General features: G+C 53.1%; 9 protein-coding genes across 9 annotated transcripts; 5 read left to right on the top strand and 4 right to left on the bottom strand.

Annotated features, from left to right (window-relative positions):
• Nucleotides 1–131: 131 nt before the first annotated feature.
• On the bottom strand, nucleotides 132–1,502 carry CCOS01_16398 (SET domain-containing protein 5; the record flags this gene model as incomplete). Its single annotated transcript, XM_060464534.1, has 2 exons — nucleotides 132–997; nucleotides 1,166–1,502. The coding sequence occupies 2 exons, from the start codon at nucleotides 1,500–1,502 to the stop codon at nucleotides 132–134; spliced, it is 1,203 nt and encodes a 400-aa protein (XP_060305030.1).
• Nucleotides 1,503–4,191: 2,689 nt separating this feature from the next.
• On the top strand, nucleotides 4,192–4,920 carry CCOS01_16397 (uncharacterized protein; the record flags this gene model as incomplete). Its single annotated transcript, XM_060464533.1, has 1 exon — nucleotides 4,192–4,920. One exon carries the CDS (start codon nucleotides 4,192–4,194, stop codon nucleotides 4,918–4,920), a length of 729 nt encoding a protein of 242 aa, XP_060305029.1.
• A 2,026-nt stretch (nucleotides 4,921–6,946) lies between these two features.
• On the top strand, nucleotides 6,947–8,086 carry CCOS01_16396 (oxidoreductase family protein; the record flags this gene model as incomplete). The annotated part of the gene is made up of 3 exons (XM_060464532.1): nucleotides 6,947–6,996; nucleotides 7,062–7,430; nucleotides 7,777–8,086. 3 exons carry the CDS (start codon nucleotides 6,947–6,949, stop codon nucleotides 8,084–8,086), a joined length of 729 nt encoding a protein of 242 aa, XP_060305028.1.
• Nucleotides 8,087–8,387: 301 nt separating this feature from the next.
• On the bottom strand, nucleotides 8,388–10,060 carry CCOS01_16395 (dihydropteroate synthase; the record flags this gene model as incomplete). The annotated part of the gene is made up of 3 exons (XM_060464531.1): nucleotides 8,388–9,354; nucleotides 9,414–9,622; nucleotides 9,761–10,060. The coding sequence occupies 3 exons, from the start codon at nucleotides 10,058–10,060 to the stop codon at nucleotides 8,388–8,390; spliced, it is 1,476 nt and encodes a 491-aa protein (XP_060305027.1).
• A 115-nt stretch (nucleotides 10,061–10,175) lies between these two features.
• On the top strand, nucleotides 10,176–10,307 carry CCOS01_16394 (uncharacterized protein; the record flags this gene model as incomplete). The annotated part of the gene is made up of 1 exon (XM_060464530.1): nucleotides 10,176–10,307. The coding sequence occupies one exon, from the start codon at nucleotides 10,176–10,178 to the stop codon at nucleotides 10,305–10,307; it is 132 nt and encodes a 43-aa protein (XP_060305026.1).
• Nucleotides 10,308–11,595: 1,288 nt separating this feature from the next.
• Nucleotides 11,596–12,915, top strand: CCOS01_16393 (2-nitropropane dioxygenase; the record flags this gene model as incomplete). Its single annotated transcript, XM_060464529.1, has 3 exons — nucleotides 11,596–11,608; nucleotides 11,703–11,964; nucleotides 12,069–12,915. The coding sequence occupies 3 exons, from the start codon at nucleotides 11,596–11,598 to the stop codon at nucleotides 12,913–12,915; spliced, it is 1,122 nt and encodes a 373-aa protein (XP_060305025.1).
• A 1,015-nt stretch (nucleotides 12,916–13,930) lies between these two features.
• On the bottom strand, nucleotides 13,931–15,607 carry CCOS01_16392 (uncharacterized protein; the record flags this gene model as incomplete). The annotated part of the gene is made up of 5 exons (XM_060464528.1): nucleotides 13,931–14,268; nucleotides 14,320–15,029; nucleotides 15,080–15,263; nucleotides 15,321–15,456; nucleotides 15,536–15,607. The coding sequence occupies 5 exons, from the start codon at nucleotides 15,605–15,607 to the stop codon at nucleotides 13,931–13,933; spliced, it is 1,440 nt and encodes a 479-aa protein (XP_060305024.1).
• Nucleotides 15,608–16,031: 424 nt separating this feature from the next.
• Nucleotides 16,032–16,846, top strand: CCOS01_16391 (uncharacterized protein; the record flags this gene model as incomplete). Its single annotated transcript, XM_060464527.1, has 3 exons — nucleotides 16,032–16,301; nucleotides 16,369–16,553; nucleotides 16,603–16,846. The coding sequence occupies 3 exons, from the start codon at nucleotides 16,032–16,034 to the stop codon at nucleotides 16,844–16,846; spliced, it is 699 nt and encodes a 232-aa protein (XP_060305023.1).
• Nucleotides 16,847–17,277: 431 nt separating this feature from the next.
• On the bottom strand, nucleotides 17,278–18,114 carry CCOS01_16390 (uncharacterized protein; the record flags this gene model as incomplete). Its single annotated transcript, XM_060464526.1, has 1 exon — nucleotides 17,278–18,114. One exon carries the CDS (start codon nucleotides 18,112–18,114, stop codon nucleotides 17,278–17,280), a length of 837 nt encoding a protein of 278 aa, XP_060305022.1.
• Between the last annotated feature and the right edge of the window lie 1,445 nt (nucleotides 18,115–19,559).

Genomic DNA, 19,559 nt, shown 5'->3' with positions numbered 1-19,559 from the left:
GGTGACTCAACCGCGGGGACTGGACCGACTCGCAACCCCCTTTTCTATGCCGACTTTGACTCGGTTCCGAGAGAGGTGAGCCGGCAACCACTGATGAAAATCTTCGTCAACTGTCCCACACAGTCGCCCCTTCACAACAACGGAAGCGACGCCAAAAACGCCCTCGTCTCCCTCGCATACTCCGACTCCTCATCAGCAATCTCGTGAATCTTCAACTCCTTCCTCGCCCACTTCCTCGCCGCCCCAAACTTACCCGACCTCGACGCCGCGTACGAAGCATACTTGTACGCTTTACCCAGGTAATCCACCAACCCGACCTCCCCAACAAGCCTCACGAGCCGCTCCGCGTCGGGCAACACGTCTCCGCCAAACGCATCGCTCCCGAGTTCCCGCTCGATAAGCCCCATCAACCTCTTCATCTCGATCCTCTTGCCGTCGTCGTCCCGCGCCTCGCACGCCTGGCAATCACACGTGAACCCCCACTGCGCGAGCCTCGCCCGCCGGCTGTCCGTATCCTGCACCAGCGGCGCGTACGTGATCGTCACCTCCTCGCCCGGCGCGATATCCCTACCCGCCCAAATCACCCTCCGCCCGCCGACCGAGGCGGACCCCGCGTTGGGGCGGCACGCGTGGTTGAGTTTCGCAATGTGCGGGAAGATGCCGATCTCGCCAGAGGACATGGTGAAGCCGTTTGTGCGGAAGATGAGGGCTTCCCTGCTGATGCCGTCGTCTGCGCCCCCCGGGTCGCGATGCGCTGGGCAGGAGAGGTAGGCTGTGCGGCTGGAGGCGTTGAGTTGGGCGAAAGCTTCGTCGACAAGGGCTGCGATGGCGGCGAAGGCGAAGCCTTGGCCCGGGGTGAGGGCGCCGGGGTTGATTGCGAAGAGGGGAGTTTCGTCTATGATTACGGTGCCGCGGGGGATGGGGGCGAGGGCGAAGATGCCGAGGCCTTTTCCTGGGGAGGGGCGGACTTGCCAGAGGCCGGATGGTGATTTGAGATCTGGTGGTTGAGTTAGTGAGTGAGCCGGTGTGAGGGTGAGTGAGGTGAGGTGAGTTTATGAGTGAGGTTATGTTGTGAGATGAAGTGAAGTGAGGTGAGGTCATGGGCGAGGTGAGGTTATGAGTGAGGTCAGGTGAACGGTGATGTGATATGTAAAGAAGGACCTACTCGTTCCATAACGGATCCGCGCTTCTTCCGAGTCACCAAGTCCCTCAGGTACGCCCTCATCAACAAAGGGTTCGTCTGCCGTGTCAAGGACGCCGTACGGTGATGTGTCGTTCTTCTTAATGGTGCTCTGCAACGATGCAAAAGTCAACGGGTTCGAGGCGCATATGCGATCCCGAAGCTGCTGTTGCTGCTGCTGCTGCTGCTGCTGCTGCTGCGCGTCATTGCTGTCTATCGCTGCCAGGCTGGTGTCAAGGGCGCGGATGTCGCCGTGTCCGCCGTCGCATGCGAGTGCGCCGGCTACGATTGATAGCCACACGGCGATATTGGATGATCTCATGACGTGGGACTGTTGATTTGAATTTCTTCGAAAGGTTGTGCTTCGGTGAGGGAGGGGATGAACACGCGCACGCCACGCCGAAGTTCAGATGAAAGGGACTTGAATGTGTAGATGATTGTATTTCGTGGTGTTTTGGTGTTTTGGCCCCTTTTTTTCTCAGTATGGAGCAGTCATCTGTACTCACGGCCAATCCGCGCCGTGCTGTGCGTCTGACGTTTCCTGTCCCCTTCAATTGGGGGTTGGCGTTACAGAGACAAGAGCAGAGAAGTCGAAACGGATCTGCCGTCGCAGGATCGTGTCAATACCAGGTTCGTGGCGTTCAAGGGGCCGTTGCTGAAACGAGCAGCGTTGGCTGAATAATTCCGGTCCCCCACCCCCCTCTGTCTCTTCGATAGCAGGATAAAATGAAAATGCAGAATATGCTATCGGATATTGCCGAATCCATTCTCATTTCAATTGTGAGCTTTTGTCGTTTGATAATGGAATGGAATCGAGTTCTAGATGTTTTTTTTTAAAAAAAAAAAAAAAAAAAAAAAAAAAAAAAAAAAAGAGAAAATAAAAGATGTATCTTGAAAAATTTTTTTTTTTTATTTTTGATTTTTTTTTTTTAATAAAAAAAAAAAAAAATGTTATAAATTTTTTTTTTAAAAAAAAAAAAAAAAAAAAAAAAAAAAAAAAAAGGCCATCCCAGCCTTGTGGTTGAGGGGACGTCTGTCAGGGGCATCAGTTGTTTCACTTGTCAGGCCAGGATTAAGGGGAGGGGGGGTTCTGACTTCTAAACTCCTTCTGTCCTTACCTCAGCGATACGAGCTCAGCGATATGAAGTCGGGAAATAAAGTTGTATGCTAGCCACTCATTCTTGTAAAGCCTCGTCGCGCCTTTGCAGATAGACGGCGGGCGTGAACTGAAGTAACGTCGTAGCAGTTCTTTCACTGGTCGCGAGACCCTGTGATATCACCGAAAGGCATGTGAATAGAAGGGACAAGCGCTCCTCAAGTTATTGCACTTACACATGATGCAATCAGGGGTTCAGATTCGGTTGTCTAAGTATGCGACTCGGGTCGAACATCCTGCAAGCTCCCGAGAAGGCGGGGCCGGTCTCCTCCGGCGCCTTTCCCGGCGCCGGGCAAACCCCACTCCCCAGAATCCGGAGCCGCAATCGTGACCGCCAGGGCTAGAGGTGCGTCCGCCACAGACCATGCGTCGAGAGGCCTGACGCTTACCCAAGAGGGTCGCCATGTTTCTGTATGATATTATATTCTCCGATAAGAGCAAGCTCCATTTCCTTGATAATGATTGTGCACACTGGCGTGTCGTTCTTCACCAACACCCTTCACCGAACCTCTTTCTTCATCGGGTATCGTTATTTCTTACGAAGATAAAGTAGGCGTAATTGGAAAAGATGTGGAAATTGATCGACCGATATCAGGGCTCGTCTTATACCCCTCAAGCTTGGCAAAGAGTTCTGGCTCTCATAAGATACCTAGTTCGGGAACCACAGTGTGAAACAGGGCTACATAGAGTGACGAGAACGACTTACCTGTGAGCAATGGGAGAATCATACGTGGAATCGTCTCCTTAGTATTATAGATAGAGCTCCTGAGTTGGACACTGCTTTTGATGTTATCGGTCAAACGTAGGAATTTGAGGCTTTAACATTATCATGTGTAGTGGCCAGCGAATGGCTGCACAACCACCTACGGGATGTCTCCTACGTCGTTGAAACTGCCGTAGTTGTTCTACTGAAAATGATGTCCGGTGGTGTAGTGATTTTTGAAGTTCTATCCATTGTACGCCCTATCTCGAACCCACTGCTTTCAAGTATATCGTGGTAAACCTTCCAGGCCAAGTAACAAATGAAGCCATTGGTTCTGCAAGTCTGGAGCTGCGATGTATCAATCTACCTGGTTACTCGCTCTACCTAGTATATTCTGAGCAGCAGGGAGGAGTTTATGGATAACGGCGTGGCTCGTTACAGAACGCTGCCAGAGAGTTTATTTGCACGAGGAGATAGCCAACGTTCGTTCTCTCTATTTCCATGAAACCTATACCCTCAACTGCTATGGCTCAAGCTTTTCTGCTGCTCATACCTCTATGCTCAGCGAGGCCTTTTCAGGCTAGCCAGAAATCTGGACCAGATGCCTCTTCAGTCTTGGGGCAATCTCCGTTGAAACTATACGCCTGACTCCGATAGGTTTCAATAGAGCGGAGAAAGGGCCCTTGGCCTTACATCCTCAAGGTTGACAAGCATACCCGCACCGCTGGCTAACCTCCCGTCAAGGTTTCTAACAGCCGTGTTTATTACAAACGGAGGCCATGGCTCTCAACCTTGATGCCGAAGTTTTTGTACAACGGGCCGCCTTGGATCATGCTCACACGGTGAAACAAACCTCCTTTGGCATCCATCAATCCCACCAGGTTGAGCCTTAGGTTGAGCACGTTAGGGCACGAAGAGTCAGAAAAGACTCGTGAATGCAGACACCGTGACGGCCTCGATCTCCCAGAAACCTATAAGTTCTCGCCTTTTTCCTCTTACAATTTCTCTTTTCTATTCATCCTCCATCCATCTTACATACCACTCTCATCACTGCATCTTGTCAAGAAGTCAACTCAACCACTTACATACAACTACCCAACCAACTTACAACCCAATTACACATACACAAGCAACCCAACTTCAATCGTCAAGATGCAGTTCTCTGCTACCCTCATCGTTCTCGCTGCCGCCGTCTTCTTCGGCGCTGACGCTGCTCCTGCTGGCAACGTCCGCCGAGACAAACCTGTCGTCAGTGAAGGCATCCCCAACCTCGTCAAGTATGTTGGAGCTGGCGAAAAAGACAAGGCCTTCATCCCAGAGGGTGCCGGTGTGATCAACACAGACAAGGTCGTCCCTCTACAGTATGTCCCCAAGGCCAAACCAGTCCCCCCCATCACAAGAGAGGGCGACGGCAAGGTCGACACAAACGTCCCCACCACCAAAGATGGCGACGACAAGACCGACGCAGGCGTCCCCACCATCAAAGAGGGCGACGGCAAGGTCAACAACACAGACATCGCAACCCCCGAAGCCCCCGACTCCTCAGTCGACGACTTCGTCCAGCACGGGGGCGCACTCTGTCAGCACCAGGAGATGAAACGCCGCGTCCTCCACGCCTACTCGCTCAAGGCCTACTCGGGAGTCGACGACGCCCCCAAGGTCTGCGGCGATCTCTGGCGCAACCTCAGACGCTTCAGTGGCTGCTTCGCCGCCTCGGACGCTTCCTGCCGCGCGGGCACCGACAAGGGCGAACTGATCTGGCACTTCGTCGCCTCCACCTTCTGCAACGTCGGCATGGTCGAAGCCGCCTGGTACGAGGCTACCCATAACAAATATGGCGCCGCTGAGTGCAAGGATGTGGAGCAGTTGGGCTTTCGCTAAGGGGCACGCACACACACATCTCAGGCTGAACGGTAGAGCTCGTGTCTCTTGCAGCCTGGGAGAGGTGTTGGGTTATGGGAAAGGAACCTTGGCGGGCTGGCGCCTTCTCCGACTGACAATGGAGCACATGACTCTTGATGCCTTCGGAGACTTGGGTGATGTGAAAAGGACATTGAGGTCTAAGGACCTTGGGAGTTAAGATACCCTGGCGTACTGGCTTAGGCTTTCGGCGTTGTGGAAATGTGTATGGGTAGTCTCTCTACTTTGTGGGGGACAGTAATAGGATGTCCTTGAGCCTTCGGGCCTTGGTGGGCGATAGCATCCACATCAGTTCGGTTTCAGCAGAATGAGATCGTGTATGGCTAGTATCTCATTCTTGTAGGTAGGCAAACAAACAGTCTGCGGCGTCGACAAAAACAGTTCGATGCGATACTTGGGACAGACAATACTGGAGTAGTGTAGAACAACCACATTAGTCCCAATACACTACACTCATACAAAATATTCGAGTTGAATAGTGGTCGTTATTGCTATGACACGAATAATCTCTGACATTGACCACCCGGAAAATAGTCTGACAGATCGGCATGATACTGCATCTCATACTTACACAGGCTGGGTCAAAGGGTTGGGCGAGTGCGGAAGGTCTTTCGTCACTGCAACGCATCTGGCAATAGCACTCAAAGCGCCCTATGGGCAAATTTCTGATTGAAGGAAAGCATACTCGTGTCAAATACTCATGTAGAATACTCACGGAATACTCAGCCAGAACACCCACGCACAAGGCCTTATATACCCCCTCGACCCCGTTTCCGTCACCAGCACAGCAGGCGCCCTCTAGGTCGGGGGTCAGGTCAAACTGTGGCGTGGGTGGTGGAATGGTTCATGGTCAACAATTAATTTATACGCCAACCAGCCTACTCGACGACAGGCTTAGCGAGTACCCGAGTTCGAATCCCAGCATGAGCACCAGAAATTTCCCAGTATGAGCGCCAGAGATGTAACCCCCAGTTCAGCACCGGGGGGGTGAACTCTTTTGCCTGGGCTGTTGAGGAATTATGCTTACTCGAATTCTGTGTACCAGCTTATTCGTAGTGACAACGACTATCTCCCACAGCAACAAGTCACGCACGACTCTATATCTCTCCTCTCCCAAAGCTTGGGAACAAGATGCCTCCACCTTTCAAGGGATGACACTGGATATTTCGATTATCAAAGGCTCGATCAGGGGCTTCAAAATACCTGGAATAGGTGGGTATTCTGCGAGACATGATTGCCCTTTTCAGTCTCCTGAAGCACCGATTGGAAACCTTCTCTTGTTTGCCCGTCGACGGCTAACGTGATGGGATCCATCGCACCTGCTCTGGATCTTGGTCTAGCAGCTGGGTTGACTTGCCTTGCATCAGAAGGGCCCTGCTCCTCACTTCGGATTTATCGCACAGAGAACACCTGTTTCCGATCTGGAGCTGAAATTTCCCAAGTTAGGGGCAAGTAATACGTTATGATCTCTCAAGTTTTGAACAACAAGTGACTAATCGGATTGAGATAAACATGTCGCACGGAACCGTGATGCCCACTTCCGGGTATGTAAACTTTCTATAACGCAATGGCAATTTTGATATCATCTTGGCTGACTTTGCGCTTCTGGGATACAACGGCAATCGAACCGACTCTGTTTTGAACCAAATTCGAGATAGCGGATGAGTTGGCGGACTTTTATACAAGCTTTTGACTAAGCCCGGCGGATGGTCTGCGGTCTAAACCAACAATTTAAGATGACAAATTTACCCACGAACACATACTGCATAATGGTAAGGTTGATCAGTGTTTGTTATCTGACGAAATCCGCGAAGACGAGAATGGGGATTCTCGCGATGAATAAAAAAATCGTGGCAAATATCTCAAGATGTAGTGCATATATCAAGACGAATCGCTCTTAGACACTTCTCTCTGTAGTTCATTCAATCCGTCCAACATTACATTCTAGCATCTCAATCACTCCAACAGCGACATCCCATCTTCCAAAATGTCCCCTAAAGTGACCAACGTCGGCTTCATCGGCCTATCCTCCCGACCGTACGTACCTTAGCAGCCACGCTTCTCATTCCTTTGAAACTCACAGATACTAACAACGAGGATAGCGAATGGTCCTGGGCCGTCGCCGCTCACCTCCCCTACTTCATCAACTCCAAACACTACAACTTCGCAGCCCTCCAAAACAGCTCCAGAGAAACAGCCCAAAAAGCAATCCGCCTCCACAATCTTGCGCAAGACACCAAAGCCTACGGCGACATCAACGCCCTCGTCTCCGACCCAGACGTCGACCTCATAGCCGTAACCATAAAAGTCCACCTCCACGCCGCAGCCGTCGAAGCCGCCATCCGCGCCGGGAAAAGCGCCGTCTTCTGCGAGTGGCCCCTGGCGCGGAACAGCATCGAGGCAGAGCGCCTGATGTCCCTAGCTAGAGAAAAGGGCGTCAGGACCCTGCTAACCTTTAAGCCAAGGAACTCGTGGAACGCGGGGCATTGGGGGATATGCTGCAGACCACGATGTTGTTCACGAGCCCTTGGTTCGGGCCTACGATGCCCGAGGCGGTGGGGTACGGCGCCCATATCGAGAATGGCGCTAATCTAGTGTCCATCTCGGCGGGCCACGCGCCGGACGCGATGTGTTTTGTGTTGGGGAGTTGAGAGGAGTTCAGGCTACGTTGGTGAATAATTGGCTATGGGTGGTTACCATTGACAGCGAGGGGAAGTTGAAAGGTGAGGTTGAGAAGACGGTGCATGATTATACCTTTGTGGTGGGGAGGTTTTTCGGCGGTTGGGTTGCGACTGCGGTTTGCTAGGACGGTATGAGCCAGGTTGACAAGAATTTCTTTTGGGAGATTACGGGGACAAAGGGGACGCTTTTGATTGAGGGTTTGATGGGGAATATCCAGGGATTCCCGCCGACGATCAAGTTCGTCAAGGCTGAGCCGAGTCCCGTGCTGGAGGTTGTTGAAGTGGATGAGGTCAAGGGGTTTTCGAATAACACGGGCAAGGCGTGGGAGGCGTTCGCCAGGGGTTCTGGGGAGGCGCCGGATTTTGACGTTGCTTTGATTAGGCATCGTATGTTGAATGCTATCTATAGGAGCAGTGAGCTTGGTACGAGAGAGGAGTACTGGTGAGTAGCCAAGCTATTTTGGGCGTATCTGCCAATCTTCGGAACCGGTTTAAGTAGAGCGCGGATGTTGACTGTTATTGCAACGATGGTCGAGATAGTACAGGAAGAATTCGTGGCCTTCTCTGTGAATCAAGGTGGTTTGTTTAGTCAAAGCTCAGCTGAAGATGAAGTCGAAGAAGTTGGCTCGTGAAACCAAAGCTTTTGTTGCCATCTTATCATACAGGAAGTCTATACCCATCGCTGATTCCCATTTGTTGTACATATTCTATTTTATTATCCTTGTATTGCCAAGCAAATCAAGTCGCTCAGTGTCTGTAAATGGCGTCCGCCATCTTGACAATCTGGCACATCTCAACGGCATCGTGAACTCTGACAATGTCCGCGCCGCCCTGGACAGCCGAGACGACCGTGGCCGCCGTGCCCCAAATCCGCTCCTGCGGCTTCGACACACCAGTGAACTTGCCGACGAAGCTCTTCCGGCTAGACCCAACCAGCCAGGGGAACCCCTCCAGGCCCGGCCAGGAACGCAACTCGTCCATGTGGCGCAAAATCTCGAGGTTCTGCGGCCCCGTCTTGGCGAAGCCCAACCCGGGGTCGAGAACGATGCGCCACCGGCGCACGCCCGCGGCCTCGGCCTCGGCGACGCGCTCGAGAAGCTCGCGGGCGATGGTGGGGATCAGGCCGTCGGGGTAGTCCGTCAGCGAGTTCATGGTCGCGGGGGTGCCGCGCATGTGCATGAGGCAGACGGTGCGGTTGCTGCGCGCCATGTAGGGGATCATGGACGGGTCGAGCTGGCCCGCGGACACGTCGTTGATGATGTCGGCACCCGCAGCGACGGCGGCCTCGGCGACGGAGGCGCGGTAGGTGTCGATGCTGACGGCGAGGTGGGCGAGTTCGGGGAGGGCGCGGACGAGCTTGATGACGGGGAGGACCCGGGCGAGTTCCTCGTCGGCGGGGACTTCGGGGCGTCCCGGGGCCGTGGAGCAGCCGCCCACGTCGACGATGGTGACGCCGGCGGCGGCGAAGGATTTGAGGGTCGCGACGAGGTTTTGGGCGTTGTGGACGCCGCCGTCGGAGAAGGAGTCGGGAGTGGCGTTGATGATGGCCATGACGTAGGTTTGGCGGCTGGAGGTGAGGGCGGCGAGGGGAGGGTGAGAGGCGGAGATGGGGGTGAGTGGTGAGAGGGGCGCCGCTGAGGGGGGAAGCTCGTTGAGGTAGTCCAGGGTGAGTTTCCAGGGGTTGGATGCGTAGAGAGGCTTTTCTGGGATGAGTCTGAGATGGAGTGTGTTAGTCGCCATGTCATGTGAGAGGACGTTTGAGAGAGGACGGACTCAGCCAGAGGTCGCAGGACGAATTCTCTCTCGGGTATGCCGATGTGAGGCACGTTGAGACGAGGATGCTCAATCTTTTCATCACCATACATGAGAATGTCGAGGTCAATGTTTCGGGGGCCCTTGTCTATCAGCTTCTTACGGCCCAGGGTGCGCTCAATGTCCTGGAGTTCATCGAGAAGAGCCAAAGGTTCGAGTTCAGTCTCGACCTGTATGTCATCCGATCAGTCAAAAGTTAATTGACATAGCTACACTTCCAAGAAGTGCATGAATATCACACATAAAACCCTGAGCTCATGAACGGAGACAGAGTGAAGGAGAGATTTCAAAGAATGAGTGTCACTAACCTCACAGACTCCATTGACGAACCTATCCTGATCTAACACATACATGGGCTCCGTCTCCCACAAGCTGCTGGTGCGCTTCACCTTGATGCCGCGGCGATCCATCTCGGCGCAGGCCTGCTCGATCCAGGCAACGCGGTCGCCGAGGTTGCTGCCGAGCGCGATGTAAGCCGTGCTCGGACCTTTAGGTTTGGCGGCGCCGCTGCCGCATCCACCGCCGCCGCTGCAGGCGCATCCACAGGCCGACCGGGTCTGGGCGGCGCCGGCGGACATGACCGGCGACGGGGTCCGGCGGGAGGGCATGGTTGCTGCTGACCGGGGGCGGGAGCGGGTGAGGAGTGCGGTGACAGGGTTGGTGGAGGAGGAGGGACTACCCCGTGACGAAGAAGTGCAGAACGTGCGCGAGGAGGAAGAGGCTATGCAGGATGTTGCAGCTGCTGGTGATGCCGTCGTGAGCTGGAACCGGACAAGTCGCGGCGTTAGGGACTGGCGACGCGCATTGTTGCTCCGTGCTAGGGCGCAAGCTCGTGGAAAGAGGGAGGGTTGGTGACGGAGGGGGTTTGGGGGTTTCATCACGACGGAAGGGAGAAAAGGAGGCCAACGGCAAAAAGCCCACAGTCCAGTAAGGTAATATCCAATGGGTTTGTGTGTCTTGTGTGTTGAGGGTCACTAAGAAGGAGAGAATCTTTTCTTGCAGCCAATGAGGGTCGGGTGTGCACCGTGGTGGTCCCTTTACAATCCAGTGATTAGGTAAGACGTGGAAAAGCGCGTAAAGTGGCTTTGGAGGGGTTCGACTGGAAATCAGTGTACGAAGTGAGGTATCCGTAGAATGGGCTGACCTGAGGCGAAGTAAGCTATTCCAAGGCTGGTAAGGAAGACGGGGGTCGTCGTCTAGGATACCAGATTGACAAAGAGGTGCAGACGCTCGTCTGTGTTTCCAGAGAACCAAAGTCCGAAGTGCCCGCTTGTGGTTGCAACGAGGTTGGAAGATGGTTAGATCATGACATGATTCGAGCCGAGAGAGAGTTTGCGGGCTCATTTCCAAACGTTCTGGAACGGATAAAAGCGCCTGGTTGACTCGGTGCTCAGGCCCGCTGTCAGACTCAGTAGAGAGCACAACTGTTCAATTCACCCGTCGCATTCGCCGTGCGATGTCAAGATGGGAAAAAACGACCGTGTCCGAAAGTGAGTAAGAGAGAGAAAGGGGGTAAACGTCAAACACGTCTCCTACTTTGGTCCCCACGAGGCTTTGCAAAACGACTCCAATTTCACAGTAAATGTGAACACGGAAAGCTCAGACCGAGGTCACCGGTCCGAGTCCGATCGATGAATCAATCACTTTTGGGGTGGAGGGAGGGATGCATAAACGAATTATGCTTTGCCCTGCTTATGTAAGGTACACCAAACTGTACTGTATCTTGTGCTCCTGTGGCCCTTGTGAAATTGTCCCGCTTCTGGGCTGGAGGCTGGTAAGTGACCCTCGGCATCTCTCAGGTTCCCCAGATCCACCCCGCTGGACTGACCCGCCTTGCCCAAACAGGATTAGTTGCTGAGGTCACAGGCGAACCTCGGCCCAGGACTCCCAGCAGGGGCGCATGGCAACGCTACTCCGCCCCTTCTTCCCCAGAAACCAAAAGTGCCTTTGATGCCGAGCGCTACTACCACCGGAACCCTTTAAACCGCCGATTGCCAGATCTCACCTCTTCCCCCAAGATTTATTTGCTCTTCCTCTCATCTACTACTCTTCTTCCCAGGCCAAATTTCTTCGTCTGTACAGCTTCACGACCCGATATACCCAGGTCTTTTTAGCATTTATCACATCCAGTAACACAGGCACAATGGCGTCACCTCGTAAGTAACCTATCTCGCTATCCGGACCTTGCCTGTCACATGGGACAAGATGGTCCGCCTCAGGGCTACTGCTGACACGTTCCCGCGATAACAGAGCAAATCCGCACTCCCATCACCGATCTTTTCAAGATCAAGCACCCGATCCTGCTTGCCGGCATGAACGTCGCTGCCGGCCCCAAGTTGGCTGCTGCTGTCACCAACGCCGGCGGTCTCGGTGTCATTGGTGGTGTCGGATACACACCGGACATGTTGAAGGAGCAGATCGCAGAGCTCAAGGAGTACCTGGTTGACAAGAACGCCCCCTTCGGTGTTGATCTGCTTCTTCCCCAGGTCGGTGGCAGCGCGAGAAAGACCAAGTAAGCATCGAACCACTCAACTCCACACGTCTTCTGGAGTGAAGGGCGCGCGGGCATGTGCCGCATCTACAGCCTTTAACCGAGGCTAATTCCTTGTTCTTTAGCTACGACTACACAAAGGGAAAGCTTGACCAGCTTGTTGACATCATCATCGAGTCGGGCGCCAAGCTCTTCGTCTCTGCTGTCGGTGTCCCTCCTAAGCACGTCGTTGATAGACTTCACGCTGCCGGCATCGTCTACATGAACATGATCGGACACCCCAAGCACGTCCAGAAGTGCCTCGACCTCGGCGTCGATATCATCTGCGCCCAGGGTGGTGAGGGTGGTGGCCACACCGGTGACGTCCCCACCACTGTCCTCATCCCCGCCGTTGTCGACCTCTGCAAGAACACCAAGAGCCCTCTCCTGAAGGGCCCCGTTCAGGTCATCGCCGCCGGTGGCATCCACAACGGCCAGCTTCTGGCCGCCGCCCTCATGATGGGTGCCGGTGCCGTTTGGGTTGGAACCCGATTCATTCTCACTGATGAGGCCGGTGCCCCCGAGGCACACAAGGAAGCTGTCCGCACCGCCGGCCACGACGACAACATCAAGACCCTCATCTTCACCGGCCGTCCCCTTCGTGTACGCAAGAACCCGTACATTGAGAACTGGGAGACCGAGCGCCAGCAGGAGATCAAGGAGCTCACCGCCAAGGGTGTCATTCCCTACGAGGCCGACCTTGAGAAGCTCATGAACTCAGGCGACGGTGAGGGCAGCGGCGAGAGCGGCAGCGACGATAACGCCGCAGAGGTCGACATTGACGATGCCCTCGACCAGTTCCGCCCCTTCCTCATGGGTAAGGCCGCCGCTGTGTGTAATGACAAGAAGCCCGCCAAGGCAGTCATGGACGAATTTGTAAACGACGCCGTCGCATGGCTTCAGAAGGGCAACAAGATGATTGCCAAGTTGTAAATTGTTAAAAAGCGTAATGTTCTTTTTTTAGTTGGTCGCATATTTGGGTGTGCGCCAGGAGAAGCCTATGCCTGGCGCCTCCCCAGGGCCTGGAGTTATGAGGCTCTTGTTTTGTATATTTGAGATGAACTGAGATGGATGATTGCTAGCATACCATGAAATGAACTACAAACTTCTCTTCATATAAGTTGACACTATTTTCCTGTGACGCCATTGCGGCATCCCCAATCTGGGGAAGCCGAAAAGACGAACAATTCTCCAGTTCCAAATTCCAGAGAACTTCCGTCTGTGCTCGAGGTCTGATTGAATTTTTTCTCCGACAAGTGGCCAGTAAGGAAATGGGACGTGACTGGAACGGCTGACCCCCAAAAGTCGCAACGTGTTCTCGCACTCTCTTGCGCTCAAGTTTTTTGTAGAGTTTCCGCTGCCAAGTCACACATGAACACGACGGACCCTTGGAAGGCTAAGCGCCAAGTGGATACTTCACATGCTATAACCTCTCTCCCCGTCTCTCCACACATGTTCTCGGCCGCAGATCAACTCCTCAGCGCCAAGACAGAACACGCTAGACAACAGACAAGAACATGGTGATGAAGCTCAATTCTATTCATTCATAGTTATGTATTAGACCCAAACCAAGCAAGTGTCAATCCACTCCCCCGTCGCCGGCTTCTGTCTGTACGCCTCATGTGCCGGGATGCAATTCAAATCTCAAAAGCCCTCAGCATGCATCTTTTCCTCCCTTCCCGACCTCGAGATCCCCACGATGACCCTCCAGGCTCACTTGATAAGCAGTCCGTTGTGAAAAAGCACACAAGGTATCCTTTTTTCGCGTCCGCCTGCTGTTGTCCAACGTTCTGCTTTCGTTACCTTCCGACTCCCCTGGCGTAAGGCATTCGTCCCTCTAAACGGTGCGAGGGGGGGACCTTGGGATATGGCCGCTTTCTATATCTCAATGGCAAAGTGAAATTCCAATTTCAATTCTGTCGTTTCCAGTGACGTCATGTCGAACCGCTCAGCTTCCGAGGTAGGCGCGGATGGCACCCTGCAGCTTCTGGCTGGCCTCGCCGGCCAGCTGACCAAGGTTCTCCAAATCGTCGCCTGCGGTAATACCGAATCTACGAATGAAGTCCTTGGCGGCGCCCTCGAGGTCGCCGTATTCCTCTTGCGGCTCATCCTCGGGGCGGCCAAAGTATGCGTTGGACGAGATGGAGGTAGCGCCCTCGAAACCTTGCAGACGAGTCTTCGCCTCGGCCTGTTGGTTGGGGTCGAAGGAGCCCTTGCCGAAGAACTCATCAGAGGAGATTCCCTTCTGGGCGCCAAACTTGCTGCGTGCGTAGTTCTCGCTCTCATCTGCATCGCTGTTAGTTGCGCATTCGTGATTTAGGAAAGCGGTCTTCTTACCCTCAGTCTTAGCCTTGATGGGGCCAACGGAGCCGAATCCACCAGTTCCGGCCTTCTTGGGCGCTGCGGCGGCACCCTTGGCTCCACCAACCATGCCGAAGCCCAACTTGCGAACACCCATGCCCAAACGCTCCATCTCGGCGTCAGACTTTTGACGGGTATGGCTGGATGATCCGTATCCACCCGAGGGAGCAGCAGGGGTAGGAGCCGCGACAGCATCCACCTTGGCGGCTTTCTTCTCCTCCTCAGCCTCAGGGTCATAGCCCAGCTTCTCGATGCGCTCCGCCTCTTCCTTGGCCTTCTTCTCAGCCTCGTCGAAGTCGATGATATCAGCCGTGACCTTCTTGACTCCAAGCTTGGGGGCCTTCTTGGCTCCCAAGATGTTGGCCTTACGGGGTCCCGTGGAGGTCGTAGTCTTGCGCAGGGCAGCAGAGGTGGTTACGCGGCCGGTAGTGGGCTTGTTATCGCCTTCCGTTTTGGACAGGGGCGAGGAGGATCGTGCAATATCCTTGCCGGCACCGTTGTTGGCGTTGAGGAAGGGAGAGGCGGTTCGGCCGACGGTCGGAGGAGTGGAAGTGCGAGAAATCGGGGGCGTAGGCTTCTTGATAGAGGGCTTATCCCAGGAAGAGAAGAAGTCATCGTCAGGCTCGCCAGCGGGAGTAGAGGTATCGGCGTCGGTAGCGTCGGTGATGACAACCTCGCCGGGGTATCTGTCTCGTCAGCTTATCTGGCACTCAAGAATGACAATTTGTATACGTACTCTTGAGCGTCTCTTGCCGCGCGGCGCTTCAGCTCGTCCTTGTACTTGGTGGCAGCGCTGGATTGGTACTTGGTCTTGGGGTCCTTGCTGTTGAGGGCAGCAGTACCTCCATTCTGCTGGAAGAACTTGGTAGCTGACTCATTGCCGCCAACCTTCATCACACGCAGCTGATCCCACTGCCATTCTGTCGTAAAGGTCAGTCAAGGGAGGGAAAGTAAGACGGTCTTCCGAGTACACGTACGGTCGAGGTTGGTGGATCGGACGAAGGAGATATGGACACCGAGGTTTCGGTGGTTAGACGAGCAGTCGAGGCAGAGGTAGATGCCAAAGGGAACTGAGGTCCATGTCGGGTACTTGGCGCCGCAATCGAAGCAGATCTGTGGTGTGCGCAAGTCAATCAACACTGCGCAACATAGCAAACTTTGGGCATAAAGGGGTACAGGGTATTGGGCATACCTTGTTCGCAGGCTTAGTCTTCAATTTCTCAAAGATCTTGAGCGACTGCTGCTTGGAAGCGAGTGCAGCCATCGTGACGGTATTGGCAAAAAATCAGTTGTGTGCTTCTAGTCCTGGAGCTGAAAGCGCAACCTGTTGCGAAGGCCGTGATGTCAAAGGGAGCGAAAGAGGGTGCAGGTTGCGGGTACAGAAATGATGCGCAACCGAGAGCGAAGCAGGGAGCGGAGTTATCTGAATTTCGTGTCCAAAAGTTCAGGAGGCAGTCGCCGCCCTTGGGTGAAGTGGCATGTAGCCAAAGCGCTAGACCTAAAAAGGCTAGATCAATTCCCCCACAGTGGGCTGGCAATTGGGATTCTGCCAAGGGCGGTCAAGAGGCTTTTGCAGAGCTCGCCCAGACCAGCTACATGGGGAGCTCCAACTTTCGACTGCCGAGCTCTTTTCGACCACTACCGTACCCTGCTTGCTGCGGTTGTACGATGGCTGACGTCGAACCACCATGATGAAGACGACTACCTGTTCGAATGCGATCCGCGCAACTGCGAGATTAGGTCTTGCGCCCCGACTACAACCTCTACTACTCCAGCGAAGCTATGCGACGCAGTACGGTCTCGGAACCACCGCCTCGACAACTAGCTCAAAACGAAAGAAAGTCACACCATTCAACGACAATGGGTCGGTACCTTGGTCGCAGCTTTCTGGGGGAGAAAAGGCAGCCAGGGCGACTCAGCAGACCTTCAACTTTGGGCTGATTTTGGCTGGTATCGCAGTGACGGCAAGTCAAATGACTTCTACCCCGCGGCAACTAGTAGCTAACGATGAGGGTGGTCTAACAGGGCGGAGTTGCATATGTTTTGTGGACAGATGTCTTCTCTCCGGACAGCAAAACTGCTGTCTTCAACCGAGTCGTTGACAAGATCAAGGCTGATCAGAAGTGCATCGAAATGCTGGGAGATTCGAAGAAGATTGTTTGCCATGGCGAGGAAACGTATAACAAGTGGCGACGAGCACGTCCGATTGCGTATGTCGCTTCTCCCATGACAAGGATCATATAAGTCTGACTTGATTAGCTCTACTATCAACACGGATTCGAGAGGCCACGAGCATATGCTCATGCATTTCCATGTCGAAGGGCCCCTCAACAGGGGTGTGGTTTACCTCCACATGATCAAGACGCCCATCTCCGGCGAATTCGAATACAAGTACCTCTACGTTGATGTGAGAGGGCACCAGCGACATTACCTTGAGAACGCAGATACGGCGACCGGTTCTGGAAAGAAAGGCGTCAGGTTCCTCGGCATCAACTGGGGATGATCCCGATATGCAAAAGGGCACTAGGTTGAAATGAGAGCATGTACGAGAAGCATTTCCTTGTAGTGTAAGATATCAGCATCCTTGCCAAAGCTTGGAGGGCGTGTAGCATACGTATTGATCTATTCGAGTGCTTTCAGCTTGGCATCGTTATACCGTTATCCATGAATTTGCCCCAAGAATCTTGCTCTCGCCACCTTCAGGCAACGCGATTAGATGCAAATGTGACTTAGTCTAAGAATGCACGTTTGTCTTTGTTCATCCCGTTACCGTTCCGATCAAACACAAGTTGCCTATCATCTACTACTGCCAAGGTCATGCCAAAACTGTAACAGGCACCGTACACCTTAATCTCCTTTCTTACCACGATAATTCAGGGTTAGGTAACACAAACTTCACATCATCCCATTCTCTCGCCATGCAATGAGGCCTTATCATCTCTCTTCAATGGCCTGTGCCTCACTTGTCTTTGGTAATGCCACTGAAAGTCGGGTTGCAATGACGCCACTAGCAGCGTTGGATGTTGTTGGACCTGTGGCGCTAGATTTCTGAGGCTCACCAACCTGCTGACCAGCTCCGAGAACCGAGCTGGGGGTGTACGTTGCCGGAATGTTTGCCGCTACGGTCTTTTTAGCCTCGTGGTAGAGACTGAAGCAATGAATGAGAGCCTGGTCAACAGACATGTTCTCTGGGACAATGCCAGTGTCGAGGATCTGTTTGAGGTGGTCTTCGACCTCGTCGAACTCCGCCTGGTCAGAGCGGTAACGGTCGGGCAGTCCGCTATTGTGCAAAAGTGCGAGTATTCCAGCATTGATAGTGTTCGTAGCCGCAATTATGGTGATGGGAGTGCCGTTCTTGAAAGACATGGAACCGATTGCGGTAAGGATCGCTCCGAGAATGATCTGAAGAATGTAGGCAACCCATCGAATGGAGCTCATGCCATGGTACATGTAGAAATACTTGGTCCGATGCCAGATGACATCTCTGTACAGTCCATTCGGGATTCCTTTGGGTGGATAATACCAACAGGAAGGATGAAGGGCAATGTGGCCCTCGGTATCATTGACACCGCCGATTCCATGAGCAACGATAGCCCATTCAGAGGGAGTGAGAAAACGATATCTAACCCGATGTTGCTTCTGCTTCTTCAAGCGAGGCCGAAACGAAGACTGGTTAGGCTCGTCTGAGCTCTTCGAAGTGTCAGGCCGTGTGTTGTCATTATCCATCTCGGCTTCAATGCCGTCGAGCTGCAGAGGAGGGAGTTCTCGCATGACTGTAGTCTAGGTGGTGCGAAGAAGAGGTGAGTGGAGAATCGAAGAGGATCTGATGCAGCTACTGGTCTCTCAAAAGAGTCAGTCTAGCTCTGTTACAGATCATCATTGATTAGAAATACTTACAGGACGCCTTCGCAGAGAAAGCTGGATTGCGAGGCAACGGTCTAGAGACACAGCCGCGACTCGACAAGGGGAACCTAGGATGATGGAGGAGGACAAGTTGGAATGGAATGGTATGGAACATCTTCACCGTGGGAACGTTAAAAACAGCAGGTTCCATATTTGGGAAGGTGTTGGCCGGCGTTCCTTCCAGCTGCCCTCGTATGTCAACGTTCATCGGCAAGAACAACTCAACATCACCTTCCCTCAACCGACTGGGTTCTTGCCGATTGCGGCTCGTTCACGAGACGGAAATAAGCATGATCATAACCGGAAAGGGTCTCAACTGCGTCTTTGCGACACCTCCTAAGGGATAGTTAGAAATTGGAATGGTTGTCTGCGTAGCAGGAACGTCTTCTCTTTCCATCAATTGACTTGCTAGCCTTACTTTCACGGAAGGACATGAAGAAATTGTGATTTTTTGCCAGAAAACTGCCTCGAGACCTGTCAGTTGCATACCTGAGGCACCTAGGATATCTCGTAACCGTCTTTCCCTGTCGTGGGTTCAGGTGAGGCCCTTTCACGCTCGCTTGCCGGGTGACTCAACACACCGCCCACACCCAGCCTTTCACCTCACATCTTCAACCTCACCCCGAACACAAATCACTCACCCTTATTCCGATTGCAATTGAAGCTATTCCATCAAGAAGACATCAACAGACAGGCCGATTGGTCAAGTGGTAAGATCCTTGCTTTGGATTCAATGAATTATCTGCAAGAGTCCCGCGTTCGAACCGCGGATCGGCCCCTTTTTGATGACTATATCTCCCTGTGAACCCGCCGATCATTGATCTAAGGCATGGCGAGCATATTGAATTGAGCAAGAGGGTCTCTAGCTTCTCTAGGACGTATTAGTTTGTGATCAACTTGACTAGGCAGTATGATAAAAGTATTCATCTTTCTCAGATAATGAATGAAGACTGCCTACCTAGAGCAACAGGTTATTGTTAGGAACGAGTTAAAAGTATTTCATAATCTAAAGGTGAATATTTCATGGGTAAACACTATTATTTTAAGATGATTAATATGAAATCTGGCTTACACTATGAATTTGCTGTCTTCGGGTCCTAGACAGTAGTAAAGTCGTTGCTCAGTTGGATAGGGCACCGAGCCTGACAGTGAGCATCGTCACTCGAAAGAAGTTTGTAGTTGCAAACATGATCCTTCATTCGAAGGGGCTGGTCTTCGAGAAGACTAGGTATGCATGGTATGATCAGTTTCGTTGACGGAAGATGTTCCCATGTGCTTCTTCCAGCCGAATGCAATAGTTGAGTAGATCTACT

Source organism: Colletotrichum costaricense, assembly GCF_030867565.1.
Source record: "Colletotrichum costaricense strain IMI 309622 chromosome Unknown Scaffold_29.1, whole genome shotgun sequence".
Taxonomy (NCBI): Eukaryota; Fungi; Ascomycota; class Sordariomycetes; order Glomerellales; family Glomerellaceae; genus Colletotrichum; species Colletotrichum costaricense.
The sequence above is the reverse complement of the archived record's forward strand: the minus strand, read 5'-3'. Positions and strand labels throughout refer to the sequence as shown.